Source organism: Dermacentor silvarum, chromosome 10 (assembly GCF_013339745.2).
Source record: "Dermacentor silvarum isolate Dsil-2018 chromosome 10, BIME_Dsil_1.4, whole genome shotgun sequence".
NCBI lineage: Eukaryota > Metazoa > Arthropoda > Arachnida > Ixodida > Ixodidae > Dermacentor > Dermacentor silvarum.
The window spans coordinates 97,119,571-97,143,690 of record NC_051163.1 but is presented as its reverse complement, the minus strand read 5'-3'; the positions used below and the strand labels follow the sequence as shown (position 1 = coordinate 97,143,690).

The following is a 24,120-nucleotide window of genomic DNA, read 5'->3' as shown; positions in this document are numbered from 1 at the left end:
TGCCTTCGATTAGGATTAGAATTGGCTGACATTTTCTCTTTACAGTCGAACTCGGATATATCAAAACCACATATAACGAATTGTTGTGTATAACGAACAGCACTATAATAACCTTGCAAACCTTTGTATGTATATCGAATTACTTATATATCTAACTTTTTTTGTGTGATCCCCTTCAGACTCGATATAGCCGGGTGCGACTGTATAACAATTCTAGCGTAACAATTTTTTTGTGAATACGGGCAAAGACATCTTGTCTTCAACTATGCTTTCGCGCAAATATTGATGACTCGTTTCAGTGATCGCTTTATTTTCCGTGCCTCAAACATTAAAGCACTGCCAGCTCAGTGAGCCGCTCAAGAATTAGCGTGGTACACACGGAACTGTTGCTAGCTGGACCTGAATCGCACGTACAGAAATGAAATACTCGCATGTTAGCATCTGAAGTGCCCGCTGTGAAAGAGCAGGTCCCAAGTTTCCTTGTATATACGCTTTCATTTTTCAAAGCTTCGTCTGCTGAACGCCCGTATATATTATACTGGGTGTTTCAGCGAACACATTCAAAAGTTTTTAGACATTGCCTGTGGCTGATAGTCCAATTCTAGTTCATGAGCTGGTCTACTCGAAGAGGCGGACATTACTTGCTCAAAAAAGTTTAATGCATGATCGACTAATTAACAAAAAATGAACTAATTAGGTTTTTGACTAATAAATTTATGGCCCATATTGCAATTTACAAATTCCAGCCGTGGAGTTCGCAAGGCGGATCCACTTGGAATGAATTCTCAGGATGACACCAGTTTCGAGATATTAATTCCCGAACTTTGCAGAGAAATGCATTGGCGTTCTGGTTACTTTCTTAACAAAACGTCGTTTTATCCATTGAAACACAAAACTAACTGGAACGCCAATGCATTCCTCTGCAATGTTCGGGAATTAATATCTGGAAACTGGTGTCATCCTGAGAATTCATTCCAAGTGGATCCGCCTTGCGAACGCCGCGGCTGGAATTTGTAAATTGCAATATGGGCCATAAGGTTATTAGTTAAAAACTTAATTAGTTCATTTTTGTTAATTAGTCGATCATGCATTAAAGTTTTTTTGAGCAAGTAATGTACGCCTCTTCGAGTAGACCAGCTCATGAACTAGAATTGGGCTATCTGCCACAGGCAATCTCTAAAAATGTTTGAAAGTGTTCGCTGAAACACCCAGTTGATAACAAGCAATTGACTGTTCGATTCACGACATGGTTAGGCATGCATTACTTTTTTTTCTCGTTGTTATTCTACGGGGCTTAGCTTGCAAAGGTATTTCTTCATAAGGGTCTTTTTGTCATTGACTTGTCGCCTTTGGTAATAGTCTGCACAGCAGTCGTATCGGCTGGATTTTTCTATGCGAACTATTCTGGCGAGAGACCTAAATGTGAATAGGGACCCTGATATTTAGCTAACTCCTCAACACCGCTGACGTACATCCGGTACCACTTGCTACTCTTTTGTGGAGAAGTTACATTTATGGTTTTGCATACGTTTGCGCATAGTTCTGTAGGAGAAGGGCCAGATGAACTAACGCACACACAACAACTTTGTCACGTATACAGGGTGTCCCAACTATCATGCATCGAGATTTAACAATATGCAAATGCCACGTAGTTGGCAGAACCAAGGTAGTGTTGTTTGCCGTCGCTTAGAGATACTCAGATTATTTTTTTGCATTCTGCCTAATTACATAATTAGCCTTCATTAATTACATGATCAACTTCTCAAATACTGTAATTAGAAGAAAAGTGGCAATGAGAAAATTGTAGAGCAGCATGAAAATCTAACGATACAGCTTTCTGGTTCTTAATACGTGCTACATAAAAGTGTTTTTCCGAGCCTGAAAGAAGCCCACGCATGCACGCAAAGTGCCTCGAGCGACCAGTCGCGCGGCAATTCGCGGGCTTCTTTCACGCTCCGAAAAGAAACACTTTTATGTAGCACGCATTGAAAAACAGGATGCTGCATCCGGATGTTAGCAGTTACAGTTAGGCAATTACAAACGCACTCATATTATTCACGTGCACAAATGAAGGCATGGTATAACATTGAAGACATAATATTATATGCAAAGCATGTGAAAAGGAGATATACAGACTTGAACATATGCTCTGGGAGTGTGGGTTGCCCGGCCCTGGCATTTCCCTGGATCGGTTTTCAGGAATGATTAAACCCCACGATCATATCCCTCAAGCCCTGGCTCTCCAGTACACCCATGATAGGGCTAAGAGGCTTAATTGACCTCCCGGTCTCAACATGGGACTAGCCAGGCAGGTGGCAACACCCTGTACAGGACCCGAGTAAAGTTTTTGTCCATCCATCCAGGTTTTAATGTTGCTCTACAATTTTTTCATTGACACTTTTTATATAATTATAATATATGAGAAGTTGATGAATTGAATAAGACTAATTATGTAATTAGGCGCAGTGCTAACCATAACCTGAGTGCCTCCAAGCCACGGCAAACGGCACTACCTTGGTTGTGTCCAGCTACGTGGCATTTGCATACTTTTAAATCTTGGTGCATGATAGTTGGCGCACCCTGTATACCAGTCAGGACGCCATCACAACCTTTTATACAAAGAAGCTCTCAAAGCTACAGTGCGAGCAGCGACGACATCACACAACACAGTGACATTCCGACGTGCCTTCTACTTCCCAGCTGGTCCCCTCGCGTTGGAGTCGCTGGGTTTCCCGTGCCTCGCACGACTCCGTGTTTGTTCAGGCGTCGTCGGCGACGTGCGTTTGTATGTGTGTGTTTCCCGCACAGTGCACGGCTGAATCGACGAGGAAGCTATAGCGGCCCCAGTCACCGGGGCTCTGCTGCCTCCAGCCTCGTCGCCCCTGCTTTTAACCTTGGCTCTCGCGAGATCGTTCGACGGCTCTCGAAAAGTCCTCTCGTCACCAACGCCACCGAGCTAGGCGTCGATCGACGGCCGCGCAGTTGGCGGGGATTAGACACTCGCCTTCGGTTTCGGGAGAGTGAGTAGTAAGATGTTTGTTCTCGACGGGGGGTTGCCTGCCTGACGCGTGAACACACGCACACTCGTCTCTGTGTAGCTCATCAGGTTATCTCTCGCACGCGTCTTTGAGACGTCGTCCATTTTAGGCGTTGTGGCCTCGCCTATATACATACGTCGCGAGGCGCTTCCTGCGACAGTCGATGGTGTCGATATGGCTCCTCATCTGCGTTGCTGGTACCAACTTAAGGTTTGTGTTCGTTTTCTTTGTTAAGCGCGCGAGAAAGGAGAAAAAAAAGTCCAAGAAATAGGAAAGGCAAAAATTGTTACCAGTTTCTCTCGAGGTGCGAATAAGGATAATTAGAACGCTCGTTAATTAGGAAAGGCCGAGTGTTGGGCTAGTTGGTAACGAGCATAATAAGACTTGATTACTCGCGTAACAAGACAGGAACTAAAGAAAGAACGGACCCGTGTTCTTTCTTTAATTCTTGTCTTGTTATGCTAGCAATCATGTCTTCATATGATCGTTTGGTAAAACGTGGTTGAAACGATAAGTACTCGAAAAATAGCAGGGAACAAGTTCACGAAGGGTTGTTTGCGAATGACAGGACGCCTTCGGTATGTCCGTCAGCACGATTGACTGACACTTGCTCGTATGAAAAATGTTAGCGTTATAAATCCTTCGTCAATACGTGAGTATTTCCAGTGGTCCTCCCTGTCTTGAAGCTAACCGCTGGCGTTCGGAATTCACGTAAATTTTGCGTGCACGGCGGAATGCTTGCAGCGAAATCGGCTGCAGGCAATTGACGTAGTTTTTTTTTCTGTATGGTGATTGTATTAGGTAATTTTCTTTATTTCGCAAGGCTGCAAGCATTCACCACACTACTAAGACATTGAGAATGATGACAACTTTCGAAGTTAACAAGATTTCGTTATCATAATCTCTGTTGACAAATCTCTCGCAAGTCTGTAAAATAAAAGAAATGTAGTATCGTAGCTTCCACTAGGGTCCCCTGAAAGCGCTGACTGCCATATTACTGCCTGCAGTGTCCAACGTGAGTTTAACTGCCATGAAATATTAATCAGCGATGTTATCATGTCATGTATAGCATGACAGCTATACATAGGATCTTGACATAGGCTACGCTGATGAAGCCACGCAGTGTCCTACTAGGTTTTGACTCCTCGCTTGAATGAAAACGTGTGACTGCTATCGATAAAGAGTTTATACCGGCTAGGAATTGGAACGTCATTGTTTGATTAACTCCCCGCTTTTCAGCGATTCGGTAAACGACATCCTTCGTACGTATTATCGTCGTGTACAGGCATTGTCCAGCATCGAAGCGGTCACCTAACGCCGTGGAATGCCTTCGCTACAGCTGCTAGCACGACGCCTGTATGCCAGAAAAACGCGCTGTGTAGCTACCATTTAAAGTTTTTCGACACATACCTCAACCTTTGCCTTTGTATGTAGACAGAAGGAAGTGCTTAAGATTAGATCTTGTCCCCGACAAACCTGGGCGAGCTCACAAACAATATGTAGAATATGTAGTAAGCATGATGTACTTGTGCGTGTCTCTGTGTATATGCGCAGGCGCGCATGCTCTTGGATCTTTATACAGCCAAACGCGTTCATACCAAAAGTGCTTGGGACCTCCAAAATCCTTCGTTATACAGGTCACTTCGTTGTAAAGGTCGCGCACCGTACCACTTCCAACGCTAAGCACGTTCAGCGAAATAAGATATTTAACGCAACCTCAAAAAGTACTTTATGAATCCTATCTTTAGTTTTCTCGTGCACACGTCATGTGGTAAAAGGTGTTCGGACCCTCCCGCATGTCTTTTATATATATATATATATATATATATATATATATATATATATATATATATATTTTGCGGTGTCGACCGGCGTTCCTATGCGCACCGCTGATCTATGGTGGCTACGAAGGGAAGTGGCGGTGCCACTGCGTGCGTTCGTTGTAAACCAACAAATAAGCCCTCCGGGACGCCCATATTCCTGCGTTGTAGAAACAAATTTGCTATCATGGTCTTAACAGTAGAGGCGTTCACAACATACATTGCAGATCGGAATTCGGCAGGGACTTGCGAAATTCTTCGTCATAGAGGCGATTCCGTTGTAAATGCGTTCGTTGCTGTGGCGTTCGACTGTATAAGCATGAGAGCAGGAAACTTCCGGTGTTTTTTATTTCTGCTTAGCCGGGACCGTACTTACGTTATTTCTGCACTCTTCTAAACTTTTCAGCACTAGGGCACGACATTTGTAGTGTTATCCGCGGATTTTGTGCATATGCGTTTGTATTCTTTTCGGTCTATGCGTGCACCTACATTTACTGCTGCTATGCAGTTATGAGATAAGTATCGGGATATCGTTGTCCGTATTCCTTGTAACGTCCACGCTGCGTGTAACACCATGGTTCATCGACACCCGTTGTTCTTCGTCATGCTGCCTTCGCCACACGGTCGTCGGCCCGCCCTCGTCATCTCCGTCAGTGTCATTCCACTGTTCTCACACCATCGTCTTTGTGCCTCCGTTTTCATCGTCACGCTGTCGTCATTTAATTTTCGCTAACGTCGTCGCCACCGTCTTGACGTCGTTTCACAGACGTTCGCCTAAAAAGAAAAAAAAAACAACAACTGGATGCCTCAGCAGTTCGACGCCTCGAAGCTTCCAGCCGACATGGACGATCGTCCCCTTGCGCTTTCTCTTTCCCTTTTACGGCGCTAAGCGGTCATGATGTAGGTAGATGGGATATCCCTCTAACATCGTGGTTTCGTGTAACATCACTCTCGAGGTTTCGGCAACAAAAAAACAAAGCTTGTGGTGAAACAGCCCGCTTGTAGGGGGCATAAGCTGACAAGAGTACACTTTGGAGTTAAAGTGAGTATGAAAATTGAGCATTGCTTGTGTTTGTAGAGAGAGAGAGAGAGAGAGAGAAGAGAGAGAGAGAGAGAGATAGTTTTTATAGAAGGGCAGAGAGAGAGGTCGCCCTGAGCTGGTATGCTCTGGTGAGCTACTCTGCACAGGGAAAGACGCAAAGGGGACAAAAAGAGTGTTGAAAGGTGAGGATGATGATAACTACAGGAGGAAGGGATGCGTGTATGCAATAATCACACTACACAACTGTTATCTCTAAAGGCTATAGAATCTAGTCCAGTGTTCTGCGCGTAGGCTACAACAGAACTCGTAGCTCTTCGAGTTGCCGTGCGGTCACGCCGAGGGCCAAGGAGAGCAAATTCTGATAACGTTTGTCTTCCGACACTTGCCAAAACTGCTGTCAGCGTCTGTCGTTCCCGCCATTAAATAGGGCAGTCGCAAAGTATATGCTACAGCGTCTCAGGTGCGTGGTAGTAATATTGACAGTTTGGGCGGTTTTCACGACCGATTAGATGCGCATAGCGTCGACCGAAAGCGACATTGAGGCAAATTTGATCAGTCCTGATTGTTTGTCTCCGCTTACGTGAACACTCGTTCGGTTGTATGAATAGGGCGGCTAGGTCACATGAAGTGGCACGTCGCAGGGGAGCTGCTTAAGCACAGTCAATGACTCGGGGCTGCCCGGTCAGTGTCTAATTTAACGCGAGAGCATTAAGGGCCCCGTGTCGCAGAAAATCTGGTGCCGGTGGCGTTGTCCGTTAGAAAAAAAAAAAAAAAAACACGGTGTAAGTTTATCGTTCTTACACCATGGTAAAAAAAGAGAAAACCTAGGTGCAGGCTACCACCCTGCGTCTGCTACAAACAAATACGTACCCTTCACTCGCCCGCCTCCACCTTATATTCCCAGACGTTTACACTACCCCCAACTGCCGGTGCTGTGGCACTCATCCGGCTACGCTTCCGCATATGCTGTGGAAGTGCCCAGCACAGTACGCACACATTAACACCACGACCCTCTCGTCGAGGTTGCGTGAGGCTCTGCGGAGCTCCGCCCTCGACGACCAAACCTGGGCGACCCAGCACGCCCGTGAGGCGGCGGCGAGGCAAGCCCTCGACGTCCCCTCATGGGAGGCTTAGGCCCGGCAATCTTAAAGTGCTGGTTCCGCAATAAATGTTTATTCCTCCTCCTCCGAAGCACAACCACGCAGGCCCTCTACGTGGCGCATGGACGTTATTCAACTAATTCAATTTCTCAAAGTAAAATGCGTCATAAAATTCTTACAGTACGACTTACACAAAACCTACAGAGATGAGAGCGTCGGATTGTAATTTGAATATACGAGAAAACATATTTCTGTTACGCGGGAACTCAAACACAAACCCTTATTTTCTGGCGAGAAGTCACTGCTTGTAGGCTCTGCCCACTGAGCCATTGCTGGGCCCTGCACTGCCACCGGGTTTGGCTCACCATTGTTTTCTGTCGACGTTACGCCACGAAGAAATCCCGGGATCCTAGCAATACGCAACTGCGCTGTAAAAAGAAATGGAACTGGGCCGACCATGTAATGCGTAGGACAGATGACCGGTGGACCATTAGAGTTAAAGAATGGATCCCAAGGAAAGGGAAGCACAGTCGAGGACGGCAGAAAGTTGGGTGGGGGGATGACATCAGGTAATTTGCAGGCTCAAGTTGGAATCAGCTAGCGCAAGGCTATCGCGTTCCACTCTTAAAGGCGTCCTTCAAGTTTTTCTCCTTGCCCTTGATTTTTCGTCTTCGTCAACGAACTTGTTTTACTCAATCGATTGTGTTTAAAAGGTGGCGGGTATACCACGATTGATACCCGGCGCATACAGCCCGCAAAAGCATAGCCATCTGGATGTGTTTCTGTTATTCAGAGCGATGCAGCCGTTGCTGAGGCGGGGACTAGGATACCAGTTATCTCCACTTGTGTTCTTTCAAGCGAAGCTTTATAGGCTCATAAGTGTCGGCGGTGGTGGTGTCCCGCTAAAAAATGGGCCAACCCTGGCCCTGGTGATAGTGCAGAAAGGGTCCAAGCTCAATGGCAAATACGCCTGTGAGCCGGGGACCTGTAATGCGCTATTCAACTAACCTTATCACACATGGGACCCAAGGTGATAAAATCAGCAGATCTGTCCCTGTCGAGAAAACGGGGCGCAAGTGAAACTTGTGGTCCCATTCTGGCGTGAGGGCTTCCGAACCCCAGGCGAAATGTCAGCGAAGAGCCGCGGACCCCAGTTGCGGGAGGGCGATGTTGAGGCCACACGTCTGCGAAGAGCCGCCGCCTTGAGTTTAGGGCAAACGAAGCGGAACGCCTGCGACAGCGTCGTCGTCCCAGAACTTCGCTTACCTCCATTTTTGCTTTGTTTTATTTCTCTCCCAAATTTTGTCCCTTTCATCTGAGTCTTTTCTTACGCATACCTAAGGTCTTAGCATTCCTGGCGATATTGTCACCCCTTGTTGACAAAAGCGCGCATACTTCACAGCTAGCAATAAACAACATAATGGGCCAACGTACTTCTTTTATGCTGTACGCAACCTGTATGCAACAGCTTTCGTTTTGGATCATTGCCCTTTCTTTGTTACGCGCTATTCCGTTTCAATACGCAGGCACACATTTACTAGCCCTAGTTTCGTATTCCTTCGTGCACGCCTCGGAAGCAGGCGCAGCGTACATTACGTACTTTACGCGCAGGTGATGGCTCCCATGCTGACGGCGGCCATGTTTTACGCCATGTGCAACGCGTTCTCTCGCTGCTGCCCCCCGGACAGCGTGACCATGCCGTGCCGGTGCTCGGGACCCAACACCTTCACTGTGCTCACGTGCGACGGACTCATCTCTACGCGACAGGTGGAACGGGTACGTGCCCGTCTGCGTCTTATTAATTTTTACGATTTCTACTTCGCGCACATCTGACATGTGTGTCTCTCCGACAAACAAACAAACAAACAAACAAACAAACAAACAAACAAACAAACAAACAAACAAACAAACAAACAAACAAACAAACAAACAAACAAACAAACAAACAAACAAAACAAGCAAGCAAACAACCAGACAGACAGACAGCGTACATACTGAATCTATCTATCTATCTATCTATCTATCTATCTATCTATCTATCTATCTATCTATCTATCTATCTATCTATCTATCTATCTATCTATCTATCTATCTATCTATCTATCTATCTATCTATCTATCTATCTATCTATCTATCTATCTATCTATCTATCTATCTATCTATCTATCTATCTATCTATTCGAAGTTCAATTTTTGGCAGCATGTGCCTCGTACGCTACAACTTATGGTACCGATGTCTGTGTGGGCCTCTTGAAGAAACTGTGCGATATTCTTCACCGTGTGACAATAACTCTCAACAAGACGGCACAGCCCTTTAGGCAGGAATTATACTTCAGGAACAGAAATCCAAACAAGGCAGAAGAAGAGGAAAAAAAAAAACGCAGCGCAAGAAAGACAGGGACACGAAAGAGCGACACGCACCCAGCGCTGACTTGCAACAGTTTGCGCTGTGAGCGCTGTGTGCGTGTCGCTCTTTCGTGTCCCTGTCTTTCTTGTGCTGTGTTTTTTTTTTCTATGAATCACCAACACGCCCAAGCTTCCACGCTAAGAAGACGGAGTTTTGAAATGATGAACGGTGGTACAACAAGGAATATCGCTGGAGCCAATGCATCGCCAAAGGGACTTTCTTGCCTTCGCCAAAGGTTTCGAAGGCAAGTGCGCATGGCGAAACGATGGCTCCAACGACATTCCTCGTTCGACTACAGCCCTTGAGGAACAGAGGTACTGCTGACAGCTCCTTCATGCGGGGGGAGTAACTGCATGTCCCACGTTTGACTCGTTTTTTTTTTCAATTTTTTTTACTCCCCCGGTGGAGTACACTTTCTCTTCTCGCTCCCATTCAGAGTGAACGCATACGTGGAGTTAGATGCGAAATAAAGCATTTGTTCCCGGAGTAAAAGGAACTGTCAGCACTGTGTTCTAACTTTGTTCTCACTTCTTACCATGCATGCCCAGCAAGAGGGGGAGTTCCGTTTACAGGAGTACTGACATGAAAATTCCGAATTCACATTTTTTTGTTGCTTTAAATGAAGCTCCTATACTTCGAAACCCTAGCAGAAAGGATGGAAAGCTTCACATCACCCTAAGTAATTTACTAGAATATCTTTTTGTTACAAGCCAGTTTTGGATTCGGTTTCCAGGATGTGTGATGCGTCATGACGCAGAAGGTGGTCACGTAGGAGCGCAGCTTCGTGACGTTTTGGCACCTGCTCCGGCTCGCACGATCATATGCTATGCTGCCCCCGGGTAGCAGCATAGAAGACGGCCCATGCTTGCCAGTATTTGTTCTGTGGTTTCGACGTCTAGGACCTGAATTCATTTAGCGCAAAAATAAATTCTAAATCGGAAATACATTGGCCTAAAGTAGGCCCACTTAAGCCTGGTGCTCTACGATTGGAGGGAGAAGAAAACAAAGGAAAATATACTCTACACAAATGCACTTGTTCAGAGAGGAAATTGTACAGGTGGCGATGAAGCCGAATGACATGATGAAGACATATAAGCGCATGACTGATACATGTATGACGAGCTAGCTGGCTTAAGATTATGAAAAGGGCTTATCACAAGAGGAAAAAAAGAAAACAGCAAGAACGATTTTCGCTCACGACCAGCAGATTTGAAGAGCACGTAATTTATAATAATGTTGCGGTAAAAAGCGCGCAGTTAATGGATAAAGCATTAGAAATAGGGTTTTAGACATTGTTTCAACATCGAACTCACCATGATTTGTAGGTAGGTTCAAGTGAAGGGCAAATAGAAAGGCTAGAAGCAGCATATATGTTTCCGACTGCTCCATTTCAATCTGGATAGGTCACAGACTTCGAAACGCAATGACACACGTTAGCTGGGACACCCCATATATATGCACTTTCATTGAGAAACTTACTGTCGTTCACTGTCTCCCTCCTTCCGCTCCCCGCCACGTCACCAGGTGGCGTCCCGGCTGGCAAGCCACACCCTGGACTATGGCAAGTTCAGCATGTCCAACGCCAAGGTGATGAAGCTCGAGCGGGGAATGTTCGGCAACCTGCGCTTCGAGTACATCCAGGTGAAGAAGTCCACCGTGGTCCAGGTGGATGATGGCGCGCTGGAGCCGTCGCGTGACACCCTGCGCCGCCTGGAGGTCGTCCACTGCGAGCTGAAGTCTTTCCCGTTCCAGAACGTCTCCACTTTCCCGAAGCTGGAGAGCCTCTCGCTCCAGTACAACAACCTTAAGGCGGTGCCGGACTATGCCTTCAGGTTGGTCTTGGCTTTGTGCGCGTACGAAACCGCTAAACGGATCCCGTTATTGGAACTAAAACTACGCCGATAGCGCTATGTGAGACAGATGTTACGGAGGAACTTGGTTACAAGCAATAGGTTTGCCAGAAACCGTGGGAACAGAGTCGGAAGACACATACATACTGAATATACATACATTCATACACACATACACACACATTCATACACACATACATACACACACACATTCATACACACATACACACACACATACATACACACACACATTCATACACACATACATACACACACACACATTCATACACACATACATACACACACACACACATTCATACACACATACATACACACACACACACACATTCATACACACATACATACACACACATACATTCATACACACATACATACACACACATACATACATACACACACACACACACACATACATACATACACACACACACATACATACATACATACATACATACATACATACATACATACATACATACATACATACATACATACATACATACATACATACATACGTATGTACGTACGTAGCTGAGCGACTGAAATGCGATACTTCGAGCTCGTGGCTGCCGGAGCTTTTTTGCGCCACCGATGGGCGCTGGTGCCACCAATCTGATGCATTTTTGTATCAAGTGAAAGCGAGTGCCTTTGTGATGCATTAGGACTGCATTCGGGTACTTCAGCAATCACGCAGCTTTCACCGGTGACGCAAAGAGAGCCGGCCGCCATGCCACGCGACTATGCCGTTTCAGTCGCTGAGCGCTACACCATCATGTAACAGCGATCGCTGACTTGGATTCCACTGCGCAGGTACAATCCCGGTCTGAAGAAGGTCGACCTGTCGTTCAACAAGATCGCCTACGTGGGCAACTACGCCTTCTACTACGTGCCTTTCCTGGAGGAGCTCAACCTGCGCAACAACAAGCTGAAGGTGCTCAACAACAACGCGTTCGCCGTGCACGTCAAGCCCAACAACGACATGGTGCTTGACTTATCGCACAACCAGATCGTGCTGATCGCCGAGAACGCGTTCCACAATGAGAACTTCCGCGTGCTCAACATGTCGCACAACCGGTTGCGATCTTTTCCCGAAAAGCACTTCCGACCTCTGCTGGTGCGGATGGCCGTGCAGCTGGAGGGCACCATCGACGTCGAAGGTGAGCTATTATGCGCAAGAGGAAACACGAGCGGTTCAATAGAGGCTTGGGGTGGTGCAGCGTTTCTTACGTAGCACGTGACCCAGAAACTCAGAGTCGTGCTGCCACGCTAGTGAAGTGCGCGCCCCACATGCAAAGTGCGTTTTAAGGCGATAGCATTAAGGGTCCCTTGCCGCATAACATCCGGTGTCCGCCGCCGCCGGCGGCGTTGTCTATCAGAAAAACCATCATCCCGAACCACAACCTCGCAGGCTCTCGATACGCGTGGCACAGAGGCGTTACTGAAGTAATTGAATTTCTCAAAGTAAACTGCGAAAGAAAATTCGTAAAGTCCCACTTACAAACAACCTACAGACAGGATAGCGTCGGATTGTTATTTGAATATACGGGAAAATAATTTGAATGTCCGAGGAAACATAATTCTGTTACGCGGAAACTCAAACACAAACTTATTTTTCCTTGCTTACGGGGGTATGAACCATTGATGAGTCACTGCTTGTAGCGTCTGCCTTAAGGGGGTATGAGCCGTTGCTCTGCCCAGCACGGCCGATGGGATCGGCCCACCACTATTTTCTGTCGGGCCTGGTGTCGTAGAAAATACAGTGTCGGTATCGGCATGAACGGCGCCCGATAACGCTATCGCGTTCCACTCTTAAAGGCGAAGCTTAACCGCCCTCCAAGTATTTTTTTTTATGTCACTGAGTGCTTCTTACCCTTTAATCACCAAACAGAGTTCTTTTCTGGCCATGGATTTCTGGCCAAACATTTCTGGCCATGAAGAGTCAGTGTTATATACAAAAGCAGTAAAAGGATACTTGAGAGACAGAACATAGTTGGAATTGATACTAATAATTAGTAATCGGTTTGCTAAACTATCCACAGCATCCGAAGTTTCCCTCCAGCATATGAAAAACGCAGTTTCTCGCATGTAAATCTCACCATATTGAGGCGTCAAACGCAGCGTATCATATATCATACGCTGGACATGACATGCAGGGCTAAATAAAGCATATGACCGCAAGCGTTATGTTAAAAGTTATGAGGTTTTACGTGCCAAAGCCATGATTTGATTATGAGGCACGCCGTAGTGGAGGTTTCCGGAACAATTCTGACCACTTGGGGTTTCTGAACGTTCCTCCAATGCACGGGACACCTGCGTTTTCGCACTTCGCCTCCACCAAAATGTGGCCGGGATTCGATCCCGCGACCTCGTGTTTAGCAGCACAACACCATAGCTGCTAAGTAACTGCGGCTTGTTACAAGCATTACGATCCGGCACCAAGCTTTTCCTGCCAAAAATGCACTACGCAAGAAGGTCATGGTTCACTGCTCTCTCCTACAGATTCCTGCGATGCCCATTCGCTTAATAATTACGAAATGACTGCATTTAATATATACACTAAAGGCAAGCTCTGAATAAATGATTCTAATATTTGAGTTTGATCGTCGGAATATTAACCATCATCGTCATCATCCATGCTCTTATTGTATGCATCGTAAGACGAAGTCATCTACCAGCTACCTCAACCTACCCATTCAACCAGCGTCACTTAAATGGGGACTTGTTGCAATGCAGCGCGAATAACTTATAACTGCGACCTACCGCGTCGGCGCACTGGACATGACTTTCTATGTCATATGTCTATGTCACGTGTCGAGCTCGAGGTCGTGTGTGTGAATCCCTGCCATGGCGGCCGTATATATATCGATGGGGGCTAAATGCACAAAACAACAACAACAACAACAACAACAACAACAACAACAACAACAACAACAACAACAACAACAACAACAACAACAACAACAACAACAACAACAACAACAACAACAACAACAACAACAACAAAAAACGCTGGTGTACTTAGATTTATCGGCACGTTAAAAAGCTCCAGGTGGTAGAAAGTAGTCCAGATACCCTCCGCCGCGGCGTACTTCATAGTCAATCAATCAATCAATCAATCAATCAATCAATCAATCAATCAATCAATCAATCAATCAATCAATCAATCACGTAATAATGGCGTCATGTGACTTCATCCGCGCGTGTTCATGTGCCTTATCCGCGCGTGTTCTTGGGTTCAGTGAAGCGTTCTTGTTGTATTGCTCCCGAAGGGCTTTTCGCTTTGACCTGCAGCGCAGCTTTCGAGGAGGCAGTGATGCGTGTGGCCTCTCTTCTAAATTGTTTCCGTGCGGGGAAATGTACCGAGTTTTGCGTCTTCATTTCCTTATCTCCGGTCTCCTTTGGCAATTGTTTACCTGCTGCAATACTGGTCGCCGTTTTACCACATGGTAGATGTTGCAAAGGAGAACAAGAGAACAAGGAAGTGGCTGCAGAAAGAGCAAACAGCGGGGACGTTTGCGGCTTCTTTGTAGGGGATTCTAGTTGTACAGCTGCGGGGAAAGTGAAACTGGTGGTCGTTCTCTTGTTATTTGTGGTTGCTTGACACCCGTGCGAGTTTTTTTTTTTCTTCCTCGGGCTCTGGATATGCTTTTGACTCTGAACGAGGGATTGTAGACTGACGTCATCGAGGCCGCCATATTGTTGTGCAGTCAGAAACCAGAAAAGCTGTGTTTAATCTCTATCCGCTTGCCATAGAGTTTCCTGCAAAAATTACCATAGGGAAACTCTGCCGATATAGTGTATATACGATACGTCTAAGCATGGTGGTTCAGCTAGTGTGCTTAGGGCACGAATTTGCCTAAAATTCGTACTTATGGCTTTGAACGGCTTCGTGACTCTACAAACTGATTACTTTCAACGGAATTTTGCGTTATAATTGCAAAATTTTGCAGCGAATGTTGCAAGTGCCGAGAGACCTACTGCCTTATTCGTTTAGACAAATAGGATTGCTTTGAAATTTAGGCCATAGAAGGCAGATGAAGCGTAGTATAAATAAAGCCACAAGGACGTCTGAAGCCAGAAGCAAGGAGATCAGCCAAATCCGTGTAGTAAACGTCATTACTTTAGTAGCGTGAGCGATCGCAGCGCTAGAGTTCGCCCTAGTGACGTTAGTAGGAAACTATGCCGCTCATTTCCAGCAGCGCAGCTGAAGCCGCAAATAGGACAATAAAATGGTGTTATGTGACGTCACCGGTACACTCCCTATACGTTGTCTAAAAAAATATCGTCATCATGTTGTCATGGCAACTGGGAAAAAAAGTGATAAAGTTGTGATCCCAGCGTAAGCTCTCGAAGTATCTCATAACAGCGCCATAACTTTACGTCATTCTCTGTGTACTGAATGTTTTATGCTTACGAAGACATCCGCGCCCAATTGGTAAATCCCAGTGGTCCTTAGAGCATCGCTGCCCTCTGCGAAGAACGTCAAATTCAGCAAGGTTAATTATGCTCTCGTCCAAATCCCGCTATGAGGTTTAACGTCGCAAAGCAGACACGACCCGCAAGAGATGCCGTGTAGTCGGAGGGTACGGATTATCGACCACATGTGGTTCTTTAACAATGCGCTTAAATGTATGTACACGATCAGTTCTTCCACCATCGGAATACGGTAGCCGCGATCGGGAGTCGAACGCACGACATCGTGTTGTTGTGTGTGTATATGGTTCTGTTGTGTTAACCTGCTGCTCTCTTTAGGTAACTCCAAACCATAATCTGGGAAGAAAAAGAGCGTTTTCTAACGATTTGAGATTGACGAAAAAATATTTATTCATGGTAAAATTTGCGCAACGCATGTCTTAATTGTTCCGTGTAGCCCACGCACTGCACGCGCTAAGAAAATGTCGTTCGCGGTTTAGGTATGCGCGTGAATGCGAACGCAATCATGTTCACGACAACGGCATCGGTCGAATACAACCGTTATCTACTCCTAGCTCGCGTATGGGGCAAGCGCTTCGCGGTGAACTGCACTGCCAGAATCTCCCAAGCCATTCAGAACATTTACAATAAAATTTCTGGATTGGCAGGCCCCGCACCCCCCTACCGGTGGAGGTGAAGCCATTGCTTGCGCTTAAACACCGCTGAGAGAGAACCGTGCCAGCTGGAATTCTTCTCGCGGTTCAAATGTTCTTGATCTTTCGTTGTAAATGCTGGGACAACGGAAAAAAAATTCTTGAGGTTTCTCGCTACGCTATTACCTTTGGCTGAGTATAATGGTATCATGGTGTACCATGGGATTTATGAGGACGTTCATGTATCAACCTACAACCAGTGAAATAAAGGCACACGGCGAGCGGATCCGCAAGACAAAATCAGCCAACTTAAGTAAAGAAGATAAAGCAGTTGCGCGTCGTCCGTTTGCGTCCTTGTTCCCTACTTCGTTTTTTTTTTTTTTGCCAGCGTCAAATTTAGCGCTACGTAATCATAAACGTAACAATAGCCAATTTAAGCCCACAGGAAGTTGAAAGAAAGCGCCACAGGTGATGCGAAATCGAAACCCCAGCGACGGTTCCTTAAAAATAAAGGAAACCAATTTCGAAGTTCATGATTTTATGCACTAGAAGCGCCGAAAGCGATTGCCGAAACCGGAAATGCGTCACGGTCTCCATACATGTTTTGGAGACCACCTGTGTATACACTAGCATTTTTGTGTATATATGGAAAAACGTCGGTGGTCCTTCACTTTCGGGACATCGCGTCCACTGAAACCATTTCATTTTAGAACGCCCTCGGTACTAACAATCACTTTCATCCCGTTAAAGAGCGGGATGGCAGATGATCAGTGGGAAGGAGAACCTGCGGGTAAGGGGGTCTTGTGTTCAGCGTTGCATGACGAGATCGGGTCGGGCGATGTATACACTCACCGCACGCTCGTCTACGCACAACGACCTTCGTTCAATGCCACCTGTGCGAGCGAGCGTGCGTTGCCGCTGGTCGAGGCGGCGGCGTATCCGTGACGTGTAGCCGTGGCGTACACGCGGCGTGCCGTATACTGCAAGTCTAAACCGGGGCGCGACGCTGATTCACACCATTGTGCCCGCGAGAGCCCGCGCGTTTTCCTATACCACGCACGCGTGCACGCACCACAGGCGAGGATGACGTGCGTTCTTTTTCTTTCTTTCTTTTTTGGTCTCTGGCTGGATTCATCAGCTGCTCATTGACTGCCTGATACAGAGCACGCATTGTTCGTGCCGGTTAAGCAGGTTCAGCCTGTGCCGCCGGCTCGCTAATAAGCAACTGCAGCGAGTGTTTCGGATCGCCGACGAAAAAGAATCGGCGTTCGTGATAAACTGCGTCCTTCAGCGAAGACGTTAGTTTTAAAGAGATAGCTTTCTTTGGCTGTTTCACGGTCTTTCGTGATTTTTTTTTTCGTGCACGTTTTAGCCGCAGGACAGCGCGCATGTAACGAATGATTCTCGCTGTTTGTGCAGATGTGTTGGTGCGTAGGTACAGATTTGCTGTTTACAAAGGGTACGTAAATGTCCTCGCCGACACAAATACAGGCCTTCAAGCGCAAGATTCGTTCATTAAAGCCAAGCTCTCTCTAGCTTCTTTCCCGTGCCTCGCTGAGGATAGAGCCTTTGAGCTCAGTAGTTTGCTCTAGAGAAACGAGATGGCGCTTTTGGCGGCGCGCCGCACGACGTTGCCTTAGCTAAAGCGCACGAATACGAAACCATTACAGCTTCGGCCCTTCTGCTGTGCGAATCATCTGTCGGAAATGCAACTGGGTGCTGGCTAACCCACTGTGCGTCATTCATGCTGCAAGATGTGGAACGGTAGAGGGAAGGCATACACAGTAGTTGACTGCTAGAATAGTCGCTGGCATATTAAGAAATATGCCATTCGACCATGCGTAGCGTCGCGCGCGAATTTGAGCGCGAGCCGTCAGACATCTCATTCGGGATACACCTGTTCTTGTGAAAAAGGTGGTTTCTAGGCGGCAGCGACGAATCCGTCGGAGTAACAAAACCCAAATCTATAGTCGGGTAGAACATAAGGGTACAACCGAAGCGGGGCAGCCATTTGCTTCCGCGACTGAATAGTCCCGCTCAAGAAATCGTGATTCTAAAACACGTATTTCTCCACATAAATAAGACTTCATATCTTGATGAATGATTTGGTAGAGCTCTCGTTATGGGACTAGTACTGCACATGTCGGATCGCGAGAAAAAAAAATCAGGCAGGAACTTCTCTGGGAGTTGTGTCATTATGCGTAAGCATTGTGCCACTTGCTCATCTCCACGCAGCCCGGTGTCATTGTCAATGATATGAAGCTTGATTCGACTAGTATAAACGACAGCGTTGCGGCGTCATGAACTGACGCGGACGGTGGCGCAAGGTGAATTGATGAGTCAGGTAAACTAATGCAGGTGGCGGCGCCAGGTGAGCCGATGACGTTCCGATCATCATAAGCCGGTATCGCTCTTTAGCGCCTCATCCATCCGCGCCGAACAATTATCAACCATGGCCAGCCGCTCTCCGCCGGCGGTTGCGTACGGCGCGGGCCCCTATCTGGAAAGCGATCTAGCGATGGAGATAAAGCGAGATGCTTGCTGATAGCGCCGTGCGCGCTGTATTCTCGCCGCTTAGTTGGCGTTGAAGCGAGAGACCGCACAAAGGTGAATTCGGTGGCTGCTGCGGGCGCTCTCTTGAAAGCGATCGTCTTACGGCACGGATGGATGGACGGTTTTTCTCGTACAGTAAGAAAAGCAATGCTTACTCATTTAATAACCCCGTGTCTTCAACCTTGCTGCGCGTTGTCTGCTACGGTGCAAGATCGATGGCCGCGGGCCCTCGTGAAAGCGCCCACGAAATGCGGAGAAGACGAAGCACGAAGTTTGACAGCTTCGCGTTGTGCGCGTTGAGGTCATATGTGTATGATTTCTTTCGCCTCAACGAGATACCGACGGTGGAGAAGATAACGAATGAGTTCTCGAAGCGTATGGATCTCCCATCACTGAAGCGGTCTACTGTACGTCGCCTGCTTGCCGAGATCGGCTTCAAGCACGAGAAGAGGAGTCGCAACTCGCTGCTTAAGACCGATCCACACGACGGACCAAATCGCTCTTTTGGACCACGGTCCGCGCATCACGGGATATGACGTCAACAGTTCGTGCGGACCAGCGTTGGTCCGCGCAAGACCGCGGCCCTCGCGGTCCAACAATTCGCCGAGGCTTTTCCCTCTTCATTTTTGGCGGCGGACCGCACACAAACCACAGTGATTTTAGCGTAGTCAACGAATGTTGTCTGGCCACGCAGTGTCTTCAGCCAAATCCAATCTTGTTTTTGGCTCAGCAAAAGCCATTTCAACGACTCCAAAGCGCAATACATGCGCGGCGCGGGCGCGAGGGGTTGGCATGGGTTCGCGAGTTTCTTGAGTCGAGAGCACTGTGGCCGAAAGTGTAGCTGGTTGGACCGCTCTGTCGTCTGCTATGGCGGTCTGCCGTGTGGATGTGCTCTGCGCCGGACCGGACCGCGGCGGACCGTGACGTCACATCACGTCACCTGATCGACCCGAGGACTTGGTCCGTCATGTGGATCGGCCTTTATCGACCGGGATGACATCGCCGAATGGCGAAATTGCTGCCTTCGTGACGTGGAGTGTTATCCGGGCGGAAGGCCACAATATCTTTCTGGATGAGGCATGGGTGACGGCGGGACACACTCGGTCGATCGTGTGGACCGACAACGCGGAGCAGAAGCGCGGACGCCAGTACGCTCGAGCAAATGGCCTGTCGACGGGTCTGACACAACCTTCTGGGAAAGGCCAGCGCCTGATCGTGACGCACATCGGCAGCGAGTCTGGCTTCGTCGACGGCTGTATTCGGAGGCAAAAAAAAAAAAAAGAAACAGGCGAATACCACGAAGAAATGGACGGCAATCGCTTCGAGGGATGGTTCAGTGACGTTAAGCAGAAGTTGCCAGCTGGTAGCGTCTTTGATATGGACAATGCATCTTATTATACCGGGCGAGAAGAGAAATTTCCGACGACGGCACGGAAGAAGGAAAAAATACAGGAGTGGCTCAAAAGCAAGATCATCGCCTACAGTGAAATTGTGGTGAAGAAGCAGCTGCTTGAGTTGGTGGCATCTGTAAAGTTATGCTTTCTGAGCTTCATCGTAGACAACGCAGCTGAAAGAGCCGGTTGCATTGTACTCAGGCTCCCGCCGTACCAGTGAGAATTTAATCCCGTTGAGTTCTTGTGCGCAAAGGTCATAAATGGCATCGCTGCGGACAACACAGACTTCGAGCTGTCCAATGTCGCAGACATTGACAAGCGCCAAGCGCGTAACGCCGGAAGACTGGAGGAAGAATATTCAACGCGTGATGGACCTGGAGGCCAAGTTGAGACTCGATATGTCTGGGCGTGACCTCATCCAACCCATCGTCTTCCAGATGGGTGAAGATGACATTGAAGAAAGCGACACCGACTACGAGCTGTTCGGCATTGAGCCACTCGACCAAGCATAGCGACTGCTTAATAACGAAAGAACATCCCTTATTAGGGCTGCCGAAATTTTGCCGGTGGGTATACCGCAGCCAACCATCCATCCAGTAACCTCTCAAATCAATAATCAGTTAGTTTGATTGCATATTCCTTTTAATCGAAGCTCAATTCTGATAAGCAACGTCCTGCACACATCATGTTCACTTCGAGAACTGGTATGGAAACATGCTTAAATTCTGGCAAATCTGGATTTAAACACAACTGTTAACCCTGATTAACCTTTTCGGGCCCGAAATGCTCATTAGGACAGCCACCGTTGAGTTTGACGAGCCCCATGGTGAAATAACAGTCGTGAATGTGAAATTGACAGCCCTGTTAGCAAGCCTGCACGCCAAAGCACTATTCATGGGGTTGCATCGTTTATGTTGGTTATCTGGTTCAGACAAGTAATGCGAATAAGAGAGCAAATATAAAACATCATTAGGTTACTGACGCCCAAAATGCTCATTCAAGCAGCCACCGTCGAGTTTGACGGGCCCCATGGTGAAATAGCAGTAGTAAGGGAATGCTTGAAAGGCACCGTTAGTAGTCTCCATTTTAAATCGCCAGTCATGTCATAGCCGATGTTTATTTATTTATCTGACTCAGGCAAGTAACGCAAATGCAAACACAATTATTAACCTGAATAACTCTGCTAGCATTTATTTGTCTTTTTTGAACCGAAAAATGCTCAGTAATGTTTAACGTGTTTTAGTCAGATACTTTGTTCATTGCACAAGCCGTAGGTAATGTGACGGCCAAATTGAGACAGTGAAACTGGTGAAGTAATAAATGGTGAAAGTTGCAAAAGCTCTCACACCACTAATTTGCTGGACTCCATTCACTAAAAAATCGCTTTGTAACGATGAAAGCGCCAAGACAGGAAATGATGCCTCACTTCACAATGTTAAAAATGTATACCACCATATGTAGTGCGCAACGAAACCATCTATTTACCAAGACAAGTAGCGTGAAAAAAGCAACAACATAGCAAGGTGCGGTTTCACAATATGGCACCCTTTCATGTGCACTTCTGGAGAGCTGCCGCATGCACTGATGCATAAACACATGGCGAAGTAGCTTTGAAAGCCACGCGATGCTTTAAACCTAATGTGTCCTGTCGACTTTCCTGTCGTCATATCTGATAGAACTTTTTCTAGTGCAAGTTGGTTAATCACATTGCGGCAACAACACAGGAAGCAAGGACAGAATAGTAAGAGAAAACACAGCAAGATGGCAGATTCAGAAGACAAGGCAGATGAGACAGAAAGGCTTTAATGAGATTGAAGAGGCCAGCCCTGCTATTCACAGGACTTGGTGCTTTGAATGAGACGAGTTAATGAACATGTGAAGACAGACATGGCTGAAAGCATATTTACAAAAACAAACGTGAAAATAAAAGGGCAGAAATAGGAATAAACACGTACACGCACGGAAGCACTCACATGTTCACACACATGCACACAAACGCGAGCTCCAAAACTAGTATCTAAAATAGTAAAAAGGGCTAAATAAAACACATACACAAACACGAAAGAAAACGTACACACACATTTACACACAGACGCGGGTAGAGGTATTAGGAGTCAATTCGCAAGCTGCTGTGCCTACCTCGTCGTATGTTTTATTATTTTTTTTCTATATTCGCACCGTTGCCTTCACTGTGATAAGATTTATTTAGTTGCAACATATCACGAGAATGGAAAACCAGCGCAAAGCTGTGTTGTGGGAAAGCATGTCGAGCGCTGTCAGCATAACTTATACGTGATTGTGCAACAGCAGGCATTCTACAGCTGGCGCGAGCAGTGAGCAAAATGTACTAAGCCACACAGCGAATTTATGCCAAGCTCCCTTGTAAGGACACCAGTTTAACAGTCATAATATTATACGGCTTGGTACTGGGGCTGACATGAAGGAAACAAACACTGCGAGCAAACCTCTGACCATTACTAATTCAATGACATTCGCTCAAGCAGCGCGTGTTAGTCACTGATTGTTAGCAATGGTGGACAGCCATCAATCGACGGTGTTACACAACGCTCGAATATGACGCTGCTAGACGCTCGGCGATCTTACAACATTGCTGCCAACGATCGTTTGCGCGTTGAGCTGGCAGCAATGAATCTCTGCATTGGAGGTAGCTGTCGCAAATCTTTTCTGTTGATACACTCATAGGTTTGTTTCATTCGCGTACGTTTTTTTCATTTCTCCCGTGAATGGTTTTGATCCATCCCTTCACCACGTCCGACGAAAAACACAGCGACACAGTACACGAACACACCCGCCGCTCGCAGTGTATAGGTACTAGACTTCGGCCGTGGCGTATCAACTGTTTCTCGAGTGGGGGGGCAAACCGCAAAAAATCTTACCTCTCTCTCTCTCTCTCTGTATATATATATATATATATATATATATATATATATATATATATATATATATATGTGTGTGTGTGTGTGTATATATTGCGAATTACTATTACAATAAGTGAAATAGCCTGAAAACTTGTTTGAAGCTGAATTTATTTATTGCAACTATTGAAAATTTCACGATCATGCAGGAACGAAAGGCAATGAGTGTCTCACAGAGGTCTCGGATCCCGCCCAGTGGCAGGAGTAGAGTGCACATGAAAAATGCACACTTGCTACAACCAATATTGTCACGCCACGCGCTAAGGCAAGATCAATCAACAGTACTAGCAGCCAGACCCGAAGAATGCCAGACACGAAAAGATGGTTCTCCAGCTGGCGCGGGATCTTCGACTTCGTCGTCTTCTTCGCCGTTCTTGCTGGGCACGCAATGCTGATCGTTTGCTGGCTCAAAACACCAGGTGGCATTATTCCCCCTCCCAATGAAGCATCGACTCGATGCTCAACCACAAGACGTACACGGAAAGTACATAAATTAGGTAAGACACACAAAAAAAAAATGGAAACGCGCTAGCCCACATACGGACATGAACACGAGGCGAAAAATGCGTTCTGTGGTCGGGAACAAAAAAACAATCGCTTCGCAGTTCTTCGGAGGACGTCGCGACTACAGCAAAAAAAGAAAAAAAAAGTTTGTTCACCACTACACTGTATGAACATCACTGTGTGAAATACGGCTTGAGGCGGACGACATGTACAATCTCTGGGCGTGGTAATCGGCGCTTGGGTGATGACAGGTCTCCGTCTGGAATCACTTCATAGTTCACGTCACTGACACGCCTTAATACTCTGTACGGTCCGAAGTACTTGCTCAGGAGTTTCTCGCTGAGGCCTCGCCGTCTAATGGGGGTCCAAACCCAAACTTGGTCACCGG

The 24,120-nt window shown here is 46.8% G+C and overlaps 1 protein-coding gene across 3 annotated transcripts in view; it reads left to right on the top strand.

Moving 5' to 3' along the window:
• LOC119466328 (leucine-rich repeat-containing protein 4B) overlaps nt 1-24,120 on the top strand; it is a 183,532-nt gene that overhangs the window by 105,608 nt on the left and 53,804 nt on the right. For 2 of the 3 annotated variants that reach the window (XM_049656893.1, XM_049656894.1), the window contains exons 2-4: nt 8,612-8,776; nt 10,933-11,240; nt 12,090-12,436. In XM_049656893.1, the coding sequence (XP_049512850.1) occupies nt 8,612-8,776; nt 10,933-11,240; nt 12,090-12,436 (820 nt within the window). Of the gene's footprint in view, nt 1-3,067; nt 3,249-8,611; nt 8,777-10,932; nt 11,241-12,089; nt 12,437-24,120 lie in introns of those variants that run through there. The other variant, XM_037726830.2, reaches the window with a different exon arrangement.